Genomic DNA, 14,667 nt, shown 5'->3' on the forward strand with positions numbered 1-14,667 from the left:
TTGGCCTTTCTTTACAAGTAAATGTGTAACTGCAAAGAGAATTGAAGATGTAAACGGAAAGTTCAGCCCTCAAAATTGTTAAGACACCGTGCAGGTTAAAGCTGCTATTTTCTTTCATCCAAGTTGGTTTTATTCGTGGTGTGTAGGTGTTTTTTTTATTCTCCCAAGTGGTGTTGACTCATAGGCATTTTTTTAAAGTCAACTCTGTCCCCTAACTTCTCCTCTTTTCACACCCCCAATAACTTCACTGTATGTGGTTGTGCTCTTTGAAAGAAGACTCAATCACTTTTGAGTAAGACCTACTTAATGTATAGACAAAATATTCTTTCATCTATACATTTCTAATATGCCCAACTCATTACAAGAAAGTATTTATCATTGCTGTGTTATGTGTGCATAATTTAAGTGCACGGAAGGTTACTTGGCCACTGAGGCTTTTATTAAAGAAAGAAGCCTATTGTACATGCTACCACTTACTTTAGGTAAGCTACTGAGCTCCACAGTGATGAAGCAATGACAGGAAGATTTCAAAAAACGCCTAGCATCATACTCATTGCGGCAGTTTGATGTTTTCAACTACAGCTTCATCATTGACTAAGCTGGGTAGGATTGATGGGAATTGCTATCCAAAAGATCTGATGGTTACCAGGTTGCCTCCAACAGCAATGTTTTGGGAGTTTAATCCTCTGCTGTCCCACCACACCTTCCAAATAAACTCTTCTTTTCAAAAGTCAATTTCTGGAGAAGACAAAAACACAGCTATGCCAGATAAAGGACCTACTGGGGCCTCAGGTAGTTGCACTAAAATGAAAAGCATGTACAGTTCCAAAGCTCACATTCTGAAAGAGATCATGTTTGAGAAAAAAATGGAGAAGTATATTGCTGGTTATACTAAATTCAATTTCTAATGAGGTCAGTGTTCATTCTTCGAATTCGCTGTAGAAAAATGTTCCAATAGTAGATGGAATTCATTCTCTGAAATAATTCAGCTATGACAGCCCCCTGGAGTATGCTTCCTTATGAGTAGGTTGAAATGAAGTTGGTCAGACTGGCATTGCCAACTGTTGTGAACCTGAAGTTGTGGCAAGGATGGCATCAGACACATTTTTATTCTCCCAGGCACTTGGACAGCTTGGGCTTTTGTTCACCTTGTACGGAGTAAATGGATAATTTGTGTTGCTTTCGATTATCCTCCCCCTCCCCCTTTTGGATGACCTTTTTTAAAAAACATATCGTATTTGTATTGACTTATTAAATTTATTGTGCATTGTGTATTTTTATTATTGCAAATTGTTTTGGAACACCCCTGGATGTGTGAATAAATATTGATTGATTTAAAAGCATTTCTGAACTGCTTAATATGTAAACAATCTGTTCAGAAACATAACATAAAAATTTAAAATGTAATAAAACAGAGAGACAAAATAAAAAACAGTAAAAAGGGATTATAATAACTAGGAAAAATATACAGTCGTACCTCGTGTTGCAAACGCTGCATGTTGCGTTCGTCACGGGATGGAACTCGCCGAACCTGGAAGTACCGGAATGGGTTACTTCCGGTTTCGGCGGTTTGCGCATGTGCAGACGCGTCAAATGACGACATGTGCAGAAGCGCCGAATCTTGTCACGCACATGCACAGACGCGGCACTTCAAGTTGCGGACTGCTCATGATGCAAACGGGGCTCCGGAACGGATCCTGTTTGCATCCAGCGGTACCACTGTATTATGAAAACAGATAAACGCAGGAATACAATAATAATAGGGTGTATTCTTTTGGTCAAGGAAAGCTTGGGCAAAAAGAATACATCTTTGCAAGATGTCTGAAGCAAAGGATGGATAATGTTTCACATATGGCAGAGGATAATGCATTCTGGAATGCAGGGGCAATGGCAGAAAGGGGCCCTTTGCTGAATTACCACCCTGTTATATTCTGTAGGGTACAGTGCGCATGAATAAACTTTCCCCAGATGTTCTACAGATCTTGCAGGTCTTTACAGGGACAGGAGGTCTTACAAGTTAAAACTAAACCATCAGTCCACAACAGAGTGGATAGCCTTGTCTTGGTGAGGTGGTCAGGGTTATTTCTGCCACACAGTTCTTCCCACAAACATGCTCTCTAGAGAAGGGGAAGAAACATTGTGGCTGGACAGATTCTCAGAGTAGAATCACATGTCCATTTCCCATGGAGGTGCTATTTTAAAACTTCCCATATGGTGAGACTTGCTTTTGAGAGCTGGTCCGTATTTCAAAGAGGCTAGGGGAACATGGTAATGGAGAGTTCTGAAGCTTCCACCATTCTTTCCATTGTCTCCTTGAGAGGGAGGTGGAAAGTAAAATGATAGGCTAGCAGTAGGCTTTAATGACTCATTTGCTGGCTCATTGAGTTTTCCTAAGACCATAAGAAGAGCCCTGTGGGATCAAACCAAAACTTAAGCTAGTCTAGCATGGTTTCTCCTACCGTGGCCAACGGGATGCCTATGGAATCCCATAACCAGGAAATGAACACAAGAGCTCCCTTCCCCTTGTTGTTCAACAGTGACTGCTATTCAGAGGTCTACTACCTGTAGCTGTCATGACAAGTAGCCCCTGATAGCTTTATCCTTCATAATTTACTCTTAATTCCCTTTTAATGCTGTCCAAGCTGGTGGCCATCACCACAAATTGCAGTAGCAAATTCCATAGCTGACTTTGCCATTTCTGAAGAAGTATTATTATTACCTAGAATTTTCTACATGCTGAAATTTAACTCCTTTTGCCCAACCGTGGTTGATTGGACACTGTCTGTTATCCCTGAGCATCCATTCTTGCCCCTCCAGTGCATGGGCACATAATCAATGTACAATGAATCACCGTATCTCTTTGCCTTCCACACTGGTAAAGCAGCCAAGTCCTATTCCCTTCCTGTTTACTTGTCATCTGGAAGAGGGGGCATTCTACGCTTCTCCATTATGTATTTCCTTCATTTTTCATCTTGTAGAGATCTGAGCCAGCATAAGGTCAACCCCATTCAGCAGAATTCCTGGTTTGAATGCTTTGCTCAGTAGGAACAGTTTAACTGTAAAGTAAGCTCTTCCTTTTCTAGGTAATCCATCATGAACCTTCTGTTTCTTGTCCATATTAAATCACATTTCTATTACAACAAGGATAAGGACTTCTGCAGGAAAGGGGTTTTTCATCATTTCGGATCATTGGTCAAAGTACTTTTGTTGAAATATCTGGTTTATATCTGGAAAAATGGGGGTGTACCCCATTGGAGGTGTCTGCATTTTAAATAACTGTCAAAACATGAGTTATTGCATGAACTATGGCATCTAGAGATGTTAAACTGAGAGGTGAGAAATCATAAGTGTCCAGACTGAATTCCAGAATGTGAGGAATGAGAGGTGCAATTGGAAGATCATCTAGTTTAGGTGCTCCCCATAAAATTATTTTATCTATGCCTCAGTCTCTAGGGCCTATACCAGGTCTGTTAGCTAATCCCTTATTGTCTACTCTGACTGGCAGCAGCAGCAGCCTAGAGTTTCAAGCAAAGGTCTATCCTGTTCCTTTTAACTGGGACTTCTAGAGCTTGAACCTGGAATCTTCTGCATGCACCGCGGAGCTATAGTTCCTTCCCTACTGGTAGATCTGAATGGGCATTCCTTAAGTATCTTCCTCTGTCCTTACTTGTTTTTTTTCCTGATTTCTTTCTGCTTTGGTACTCCTGCTTCTCCCAGCAGCATCAATGGACCCGCTTGCAAATTCTTTGGAGACTGAGGCTACTGATAAGGATGATATGGTATTACTGAACGAGATTCTCAATGCGTCTTCTTTGGACGACGGCGAATTCAGCAGAGAGTGGACAGCTGTATTTGGAGAGGACCCACTTGCTGACATGCCCACAAGCTCTTCTGCAGGAGAAATGGAGAACAATCAGTCATCAGCGTCAGGCTTCCTTCCTTCTCAGCTTTTAGACCAAAACATGAATGACTTGCAGTCCTCCCTTCAAGGTAGGTTTATTTTAGGCTGATTAGCAAACAGATGGGCTCAGTCCACCAACCTGATGCCGAGCGCTGTGCCATGCATGAATGCATGTGAACAAAGACTCATACTTACTTGGGAGGGTATAGGCATAACCACAAAACACAAAAGCTTTCCAAACTTTTTATGTTGGTGACACACTTTTTAAACATGCATCATTTTGCAAAACAGTAATTCAGTTTTACTAGCAAACCGGGGGTTAAATTAACTTCTTTCCAGCCTAGGGAGGAGTGTGGGGAGCGATTGCATGACATACGTGCATACTGCAGCCAATATACTAACATGTTGTGACACACAGTTTGGAAAGCTCTGCACTAAAGCATAGGATAGTGTTATGTGCATGAACCTTGGGCTTAAGTGTTCTCTCCCCCCCCCCTTTACAACCATGAGTATTTAATGAGTATTTACAACCATTAGTATTTAATTTTGTATACTACCTTATACTTGATCGAATAACTGGTCCATTGATCTCAGTATTGTCTATAGTACTGACAGTAGTTTCAGACAGGGGTTTCTCGCAGCCCTACCGACAGATGCCAGGGATTGAACCAGGGGCAATTTGCATGCAAAGCATGCAATTTTAACCTAACCAGTTGGTTGTTTTGTCCAAATTGGGACAAACTCTGGTTAGGATAAACAGTGGTTTGTCAGAACAAGCCAGGATCAAGCCATGGCTTCTGATCCTGGCTTCTTTGGACAAGCATAGGGAAACTTTACTGTAGCTCCCAGTTCAGACAAAACAACAAATTGCAGCTAGTTTAAAATGGAAATGAATGCTTACAATGTCTGTGCAGATGGCAGGGAAGTAGGCTTGTTCACATAAAGCTGAACTAGGTCTTATCCAACATTACATCTGAATCAGGTCTCTTCTCTCAGTCATGCTAACACACACATCTCCCATGAGGTTTGTAGGTGTGCCTTCCAGGAAATAGCTCCTTCCCTTGGGTTACTCACACTAAGCTCATTTATGCATTTTCCTCCCCCTATTTTTACCCTCCCTTAAGTATCAGTTGGCTACTCTGGTGCTGTAAAATAGATGCATCTGCACAACAGGCTCAGAATGAAAGTGCTTTGTTAGTTTGCAGCTCTTGTTGCTTCAGTGCTCCATGCACAGTAGACCAGCCTCCTTGCTGCCAATATTCTATGTTAATCTCTCCGCTGTTTCATGGGCAGATGGTGGTTGTGGGAGGGAGGCGTAGAGGGTGAAAGGAAAAAATTGTCTCATTATTTTTAGAGTGAAGGGATGACGTGTGTGAAGGGTTCTTAACTCCTCCAGGGTGTTAACGTGGGCTGGTTTGCTTGTCATTTGTTGATGGGAAAATTATTCCTCTGACATTCCTCAGGTAGAAGAAAATAGTAGAGCCTGGAGTAGCAATAAAAAAGCTGTTGTTAAAGGGACCTTGTCAAGACTGGCATGCCTAAAATAGGAGTGTGTCATCAGTGAGACTTCAATGGCTTCAATCAAGCACTTTGGCTTAATAGGCCTGTGGACAGGGGCATATCTGGGCTCTTTGTCTAGCGTAGTGCAGATACTTAATGGAATCGAAGTACTCTGATTTTTAAGGTGATATGGTGTAGGAAAGTCACTAAGAGGCAAACCAGACACAGTGGGGCAGATCTGTGAACAGGATCTCCTATTATTGTGGTAGCTGCTTTTTTAATTACAAACTATCACCAAGGGTAGAGAGGGCAATTAAATTTAAAAGCAGCCAGTGAGTGGGAGAGATGTGTGATACCTGCATATTGTTGTGGCAAATAGCTGCTTTTGGATGATTGTGATTTAAATTGGGAAATGGCACAGATGGGGAATGGTTAGACCTTTCTCCCCCAGCACTGTGGCCCCAGTGTAGATCAGCTACTTTTAAGTGAAAACTATTGTTCACAAATCTTCCGCATCGCATACGATTTGGTGATAAAAGACTGAATAGTGAGCCAGGAGTTCTCTAGCTTGAATCTTGTTTTTGCCCTGAATAGAAGGCTGCTGTATCCCACCCCCCACCCAGTTTGGACTACGGGCCTGTTCTCTTCCTAACTCTTTTGAACATGCAGTCTTGTACATTTGTTGTTATGCAGTTCACGCTGCAACACAGTCACAGATCACTTAAAACAGGGGTCCCCAGACTAAGGCCCGTGGGCCGGTTGCGGCCCGAGGGGCTCATTTATCCGGCCCCCGGCAACCGCCGCCCACTCTTACCAGCGCGGCTTCCTACTTTCGGGTCAGCAGAGCGCCGTAAATAGCTTGTGCACATGCACAAGCGTAATTTCCGGTGCACCTCTGGGTCTGTGGAGGCCCCTGCGCACACGCACAAGCTATTTCCGGCGTTTCAGCGACCCAAAAGTGCGCCAGAAATGACGTATGCGCACAAGCTATTTCTGGCACTCTGCCGACCCAAAAATGCGCCGGAAATAGCATGTGGGTGTGCGCTCCCCCGCCCTCTGGCCCGCCGCGTGATCGGTGCTGGAGGAAGCGGCCCGAGGTCCGGTAAGTATGGGGACCCCTGACTTAAAGGAACAGCTGGTGGGGAAATGTATTATTTACGACGTTTGCAGAACGCTTTCTTTTTTGCCAAATGCAATTATGTCATTCCTTCTCTAAGAAATCCATAGTGCAGGCTGGGACCCCAGGCTGAAAGATCATGACTTCCCCAAGGCCAATGAGAGATCAGGGCGGAGCAAGGCCTGGGGTTCATGTCTCCTTGGTTCAGTGCCAACATACTTCCCTTCAGAAAGAACACAACTGTTTGTAATGCTATTGGTTATCTATGACATCAGCACAATATGGAGAGAGGTTGTTTTCCATCTAAGTTGACCAGTAAAAGCTATGCCCTGTTAAATAATTGAAGGTGTATTATAAATGCAAGTAACCTCTCATTTTGCATGGCTGAGGAGCCAACTGTGGCAATTATTTTTCAGAATTTCCATTCCCAATAATGTAAGTGGTTTTCTTACAAAGTACACAGGCTTTGCTTATTAATTGAAAATGTCTTTTTGCTAGGATTATTTTTCAGAGATCTGCTTAGCGTATGACTGGCAGAAAACAAGTCTTCTTCACTGCAAATTACTGCCTTATTCCACAATGCCTGTTAAGCAAACTAGAGAGCTTACTGTTGTGTGATCAAAGCAGTTATGTACAGGTTGCTAGCTTTGTGTCTGTTTCCCATGTAGCTATTAATTATCTTTGATGGCATCATATGTTAATAGAGCAGATGTTTTTGCTTGTATAAGGTTCCAAGTAAAATCCCAAGCATTTACAAATAATAAAATACGTTGGAGCAAACAATGCTATACAAAAGAATCCTGGCAGACTGGAAAAAAACCTTCTGCTAAGTCAGGTTCCTAATTGTGTTCACGTAGTTGATTATTGCTGATCAATTAAATTGATTATCTGGTTTTTTAAAAAAAATAAAAATGGAGGCGCCCTAAGAGCTGTTAGACTTCTTCCATCTCATTGACTTCAGTGGAATTAAATCATCTTAAAGCTGGTTTCAGATGTAATAAGAAACTACGGTTATGCTAACACCACAGTTGAAGATCCCAGTGTTCAGTGTTACATCTGAACCAGATCAGTTTGTGGGGAAGCTCAAGTTCAGACATTGAAACAAACCGTGGTTTACCCAAGTACTCTGTGGTTTTGTGTTGCCTCTGAATTCAGCCAGTGCACAACATTTCAGCAATTAATCCACTAAGCATGCCTGTTACTCCCCATTGACCAGCAAGAAGGCAGGCATCATACAGGGGTGCTTCACTTCAGACATGGGTTCAGAATATATGAAACACTTTATATCCTCCGGAAATTGTCTTAATTATATTTTCCTGTTCCCTTTGTCGTTTAGTCTGTTTTGTCTGCCTTTAAAACTGTATTGTTACTGCTCCCATTTATTCCTAGTCTTCACTTGGTCCTCCAGGCAATATTGTACTGCAAGAAACTGTTATTGTTGAAGTGCTCCCTATGCAGGTGAAAGAAGGCTAAACTTCACAGCAAAAAGAGCAGATGATCTGAGTGTGTTTCAATTAGTCCACTGAATATGTCACTGCCTCCTCTGGCTACTTTTCTAACTGCAAAAACTGCTTTAACAAAAAGGCAGTTGCTTTCTCCACTCCTACCTGTATTTCATTTTGCGAATAATAATTATAGGAATTGTGTTTAATTTATGTGTACAGGAGCTGTGTTCTGTGGCTGAATGATCTAGCTTCTGTTTCCATTTTTAAATTTAATTGAGGCCAAGAGAATGACTGCTTGCTTGCTTGCTTGCTTCACCTTTTCCACATTTGTACGGTTGCTGGCAGAAGAGTAGGAGGTTTGGTTTCCTTAGTGTCTCACTGATAATCTTGCGTCTAGTCATATCATGAGCTGCTCTTTGAGCGGCCAGCTAGGAAGCACCAATATTTGTCCCCAAAGGCCAATTTCCCCTGTTTAACTTTGCTTGTATTAGCAATGGAAATAAAACACACAGAGCTACTTTCTAACATTATTCAAAAGTTTTTCCTAACCACCCTTTTGGACCAAACCCACAGATCCACAGGGCACATGTCAGGCACCTGAACTGCTAGTAGTAATACTAGCAGATGTATTACAGAAGGGCTGGAGCCTGTTTGTTGTGGGAGCCTTTTCCAGACAGTAGGCTGGATTGACTCCTGTTTACTATTTGAAACGGCAGTCTGAAGGTCCCCACTCCCAGTCAGCAGACAGATCTGCTCATGAGCTCTGCTAACAACTTCAAAAATATTAATTGTCAAAACAAGTTGTACTTTTAGATGAATGGATTTTGATGGAGCAAGCAAAGACAGTTAAAGTGAATGCAAAAAAAAAAAACCAAACTCAAGTAAACCCTGTTGCAGTAACCTGTAAGGAAATGAGAGTTGTTTAATTTCTATCGCAAAGTACACAACAAGAATTTACAACAGGGTTAAAGTAACATACTAGTAATACAAAGTACAAAATGTAAAGACCTACATAAAGCAATGAAGCCAGAGCTGTAAAGCAACAGATCAGGACAGGATTTTTAGAAATTGTTTTTAACAGAAGAGTTCAAGCCTCAATTATTGCTGTCGTGAGCAGTGTGAGCTCGTTAAGTAATTATAGTTGATTGACAGATATGCAACTGTTATTGAATTTTAGGTTGGGCAGCCAGCAGCATTAGCCCTACGCCTGCCCCACAGACCGCCCAGAAATCCAACAGCCTGAACACGACCGTCAACAAGACACCTATGAAAGGTGACAAACACGTTACTCTTTGATTGTGTGTGCACCAACACAGCAATACAAAGCTTAGTTTTACAGGTTGTGTGTGTGTGTAGTCCCGCATCTATTTACATAGGATGGCTTCCTTTCGGGAATTATCCTCTTATTATGCTCTAATTGGCATGTTATTTAAGTAATCGGCACTTGAATATCAATGCTTGCTTGTTGGTTGATGTTAAAATGTTGCCAAGACTTGAGTGGAGATGTCCTGTTTCAGCAACGAAAACTCCACTGGGTCATCACTTGGTCACACTCTGTGTTGACAAAATCCCTTTCTAGAGACGCTCTATGGACTCAAGTACTCCTGGCTGCAGGCAGAATGGACCCTTAGGGCCCTGCCAGTGTTGGATCTTTGGTGATCTCCATTTCCATTTTTGCACAACCTCCAAAAGGCAAGTGAAGATGAATTCATTAAAATGACTATGAAGTAGTTGGGAATGGAGAAACCATGAGCCAATCCACCAGTTGAGGGAGTTTGTGGGCCACCTTCCTCTTCTCCTGATGTCCCTGCGCTTAGGAGCCAGGGAAGTGGCTAATTGCTAAAAAGGGCCTTCTCTGTGATGGCACCTAAATTATCAAACTTCCTCTTCAAATGTGTTTTCTGAGCAACATCATTGTTATGTTTCAGGAAAAACCCATCCCGATCTCCTGTGTTCTTAATGACTTTTTAATGTCAGTTGAGATCCTCTTAATTTCCTTTTTTTACTGCTGTTGTATGATATCTTCGTTTTTACCTGCCAGTTATGCTGCTTCAGTTTCCATTATATTTTACTGCAATATATTGGTTTTTTTCCTATCGTAGTCAACTTTAAGGGCAGTGTGCGTGTGTGTGTGCGGTGCAAATTATATAAATAAATAATATAGAATTGTAAACCGCTTTGAGATTTTTCTTAAAAATATAAGAAAAATATAGAAATAATAGAAATGAAATAATAACTGCAGAATATTTAAATTTTCTGTCAAAAACAATACATGAATGTGGGTTCTATCAGGCATATATTAAATATTTTCTTCAGTAGTGCATTCTAAGTCCATACCATGTTAGTTAGTTTGTTTGTTTATGTCAGCATTAGTGTGTGTGTGTATATATATATAAACTGTCAAGCAAAAATCTTAACTTCTTGGGGATTGTTTCTTCTTCTTTTTTCCTTTTTGCAGAAGCTGCAAGTTCCTCTAAAGATCTAACGGCTTGGTTTAGCCTCTTTGCTGATCTGGACCCCTTGTCCAACCCAGATGCAGTTGGGAAAACAGATAAAGAACACGAATTGCTCAATGCATGAGTTGTCTGCCTGTGGTAACTCTCACTTCACCATTCAAGAATGCATTTCTTGGGGCTTTAGAAGAGTTTAAAACCAGATCAGTTTACTGTTGTACATTCTCACTTCTGTGCCATTCTAATAAAATCAAGGGATTGACCTAACCCCTTTCTATAGGTAACAGTTATTTGCTCTTGTTTTGTACAAAGAGTTTGCAACTTCTTTTTTTGTATGTGAATGTACCAAACGAAGTTTTGATTTAGAGGAGACTACTGAATAGATTAGTGTACTTGCTGTAACTTGGCTCTTGGCAGGCAGCGTGCCACAGCTAACTCAAGAGTGAAATATAAATAATAAACCTATTTTTTATATCTTTTTCTTTGTGTAAATCAAAATAAATCATGTAACTGGAGACTGCATGACCCAGTGGTATATTCGATACTACCATTTAGAAAGTAGTATATAACATACTGCTGTGTTGTTAATTTATAATTTCTTTTGTTAGTATCCATAGTGAAAAATCTATACTCTGGGGCTGATTATTAGAGAATTATATTTGAGAATCTATGAATCTACTGTGCTCATTCTCTAATTTTAAATTATTAGGCAAATGGCATTGTATAAGTCCAAGCCGACTGCCCAAACTACATCCTCCAGGCATGTTCAGTTGTACCAGCAGTTTCGGCAATTGGAGACCAGGTGGTATTGACTTTGCCAACATGTGTATTTACAGTAATCATGGTTTCCATACAAAGCACTTTTCATCAAAGCTGGTTTCATACACATATGTTCTGTTGCGACACTCTCCTTTAATAAAGATGGTTTTGACAAAAAGAAAAAGTGTAGCTGAACCTTTGTCATGGAGAATGGGAGCAATTCAATGGATGCAATCATGATTTAATAACAAATTATTGTTATTGTTATTTATTTTATTTATATTCTACCCATCTGACTGGGTTGGCCCAGCCACTCAGGGCGGTTCCCCCAAAAATAATAAAAACACAATAAAACCTCAAATGTTAAAAACTTACCAGTATAGGGCTGCCTTCAGATGTCTTCTAAAAAGTCATATAATTGCTTATCTGTTTGAAATCTGATGAGAGGGCCTTCCACAGGGCGGGTGTGACTATCGAGAAGGCCTTCTGCCTGGTTCCCTATAACTTCCTGCGGTGAGGGAACTGCCAGAACGCCCTTGGAGCTGGATCTCAGTGTCCGGGCTGATCAGAAGATAACATTCACTGCCTTTAAAAAATAAAATCAGATGAGAATTCTGAGGTCATAGAGCAGACCAACAGATCACAGGTGGGAATAACCTTTTTGAATGCTCCCCTAGTTAAAAAAATAATCCTGTTAGACTTCCCCCAACTTTTCTATATCAACTATTTTAGTTTCCGTCCAGATAGGAAAGACCTCAGAAACATGATTACTTGCTGAAATGTTACAGTCCGTTCTGCCACCTCTCCTTCCACCTCATTCTGCTTCATGTGTAGATCCAGTCTACTTAAGAAAAGCACATTTCTTTTGCCAGCCAGACATTTACTTTGACACGGTTTTCACGCAAGCTTAAATTCATGAAGCAGGATTTCTGAATTTGAAACTGATAGAAACCTTCCTTCAGGTACCTGGATATTCAGAATGCCCTAAAACAGCATAAAAGGCTTACTGGGAAGAACACCCACCCACCCCTGGCTTATGATAGGCTTTCCTGGATTAGGCTAATGCAACAAAGGTAGTAGTTCTGCACTTAACTGTGAAGTTTTGAACCTTGGCCTCCTGAAGTAGATCTATCACATGTTCGAGGCTCATAGGAACACACATTCTTTTGGGTGTACTTGTTTAAAGTGTAATTTGTGGAATGGTCCTTTGTCATCGTCACTTTAACTAAATCTGATGTCTAAAGTGCTTCTGACAAATCGCCTCTTAATACTCTTCATGTTGTTTGTCTATATTGGGGTGGAGGAGGGGGAGAGAAAAATCCCAGTACACACTAGCACCTCACATCGCTTGAATTACTCTTGATATTTCATATTGTTGAAGCCCCGTAAGACGGTGACACAGAGTCTCATATAATTATATGTTTAAAGGCAAAGCTAAATTTTTCTGGAGGCAGCTGGTGGTCTTATCAGCAATAGATTGTGCATTCCAAAATATATTAAGAATTCTTCTGCATTTCCATGTACTGTTTACATGGAAAAATCTCTGGAGCTGTTATTTTGGTCCCAATCTATGTTAGATCTAACGCCCAAAAAAACCGAACTGAAGCTGTAACTTCGCCAGCTTATAGAGGTAGAATTTTTTTTGGGGGGGTGCTAATAATGTGAATAGATTGCAGTGGCTTTCAAGCAAGCTAATACGTTACTGTGTCAGACTTAATTAGAGCTGTTTTTAGGTCACAGATCATAGACATCTGAGCTGCAAATGGCTCCCACTCAATCAGGGTATTGTGCAGAGAGTACTGCAAAAGTGTAACAAAGGTCTGCGTTGCCACCAATTCACATCACACTTCAGATACAATAGCTGAACTGACACATGATTTGAGACAGAAAAGCCAGAACTATATTTGCAGCAGTTCAACCTCCCTTCAGATATATGTGTTATGACTGACAACCAATAAAAACCTGTGTTGTTTAATGCAAAGAGTGCATTGTCCTTTAGTGTTGCATAATGAGCAATGTATATATTTTTGTATTTTGCTTTAAACAATGGAAGTTATAGTAACAAGAGTCTGGAAATGGAACTAAAAGTCATGTTTTGTAGAATACTTTTATAAGATTTTGCTATGCTGGCCATATGCACAGTCTCCATTATATAACAGAGCAAAGCTGTTAATCATTCTGTTAACAATGAGAAGTCCGTTATCGGACCAGCTTAAGGATTCCTTTTGATTTGCAGATACTGCCTCATAGTTGCATATTTCGTTACTTTAAGTAGCATATTTTTAAATACTGCAGAAAGTTTATAATGGAGTGGGAGGTGAAGCAGCGATGATTGATTTGCTGTCCTCCGAACGTTTATTTTTTATTTTTTTTTTAAAGTAATGATTTCAGCTAGCATGAATTTCTGCTAAGTTCAAGAGAGGCTGCCTTTGGGGACCTCGGATGGAGTTGTTGAGAGAACAGATTAATTTTTATGGACTCTTTATCTAAATCTGCCTAAATAATGCTTTAAGCATAACAGGAGCATAAACATTATGGGCCAGTCGGTGGCTTTCCGAAGAGTGTGTAAAGCAAGTAAGAAGTGACATGACAGAATTTTTTAAAAGTTATGCATGGCATGAAGTGGATAGAGGAAAAGTTTATGTTGGAAGTTTGAGGGCAGATAAAAGAAAGTGTTTCTTCATGCAGTGCATACTTTAACTGTGGAACTCAGTCCCACAGGAGGCAGTGATGGCCACCAACTTAGATGGCTTTAAAAGAGGATTGGACAAGTTCATAGAGGATAAGGCTATCTATCAATATGCTCTGTCTCCACAGTCCAAGGCAATATGCTGAATATCAGTTGCTAGAAACCCCAGGCAAGGAGAGTGCTGTTGTGCCTGAGTCCTGCTTGCGAGTTTCCCACAAGTATCTGGGTGGCTGGATTAGATGGGCAGGAGTCTTCTTATATTTTTATGTTGAAACGTAAGTGCAGGCCCCAAAGTAAGCTCCTAACAAGATTTATTCTACCTTGCCTTTCAACTTGGGGCCAGTTTCAGCCCCACTCAGCATCTCCAGTTTAAAAACGACTCAGGTAACAGGTGTGGGGGAAAGTCTCTTCCTGAGACCCTAAAAAGTGCTTGCCCATCAGAGTCCTGAACTAGAACAGACCAAGAGTCTAAAGTGACGAAATGTTGTTCAGTTCCTAATGCAGCTTACAACGAAGCAGTAAAATAATAAACTAACTAACTGATTTTTAAAATGCAATCAAACATCACTAGCAGCAAATGGGTCTTACTAAAATTCTGGCAAGCATTTGTAAGTTTTGGCAAATATCTCTCTCTGCACGGAGGAGGAGGGCTGGGGATTTGTGTGCTGCTGCAGGTCTTAATATGACAGACTTTCAGTTGATCTTGGGAAATACATGTATGAACCAAGCCTCGGAGAGGTTCAGTCGGTCTTTTGTTTGCATACAGCACAATAACTTGCACATGCACACATACGTACGTCCTG

At 40.9% G+C, this 14,667-nt stretch overlaps 1 protein-coding gene across 11 annotated transcripts in view; it reads left to right on the forward strand.

Moving 5' to 3' along the window:
* Positions 1 to 11,359, forward strand: part of ICA1 (islet cell autoantigen 1) — a 62,205-nt gene extending 50,846 nt beyond the window's left edge. For 9 of the 11 annotated variants that reach the window (XM_033166243.1, XM_033166252.1, XM_033166251.1 and 6 more), the window contains 3 exons: positions 3,718 to 3,990; positions 9,141 to 9,236; positions 10,422 to 11,359. In XM_033166243.1, coding sequence (XP_033022134.1) covers positions 3,718 to 3,990; positions 9,141 to 9,236; positions 10,422 to 10,543 — 491 coding nt within the window. In that variant the 3' untranslated portion in view covers positions 10,544 to 11,359. The remainder of the gene's footprint in view (positions 1 to 3,717; positions 3,991 to 9,140; positions 9,237 to 10,421) is intronic. The other 2 variants (XM_033166250.1, XM_033166254.1) reach the window with 1 other exon arrangement.
* Positions 11,360 to 14,667: the final 3,308 nt, after the last annotated feature.

Source organism: Lacerta agilis, chromosome 12 (genome assembly GCF_009819535.1).
Source record: "Lacerta agilis isolate rLacAgi1 chromosome 12, rLacAgi1.pri, whole genome shotgun sequence".
In the NCBI taxonomy this organism is placed as follows: Eukaryota; Metazoa; Chordata; class Lepidosauria; order Squamata; family Lacertidae; genus Lacerta; species Lacerta agilis.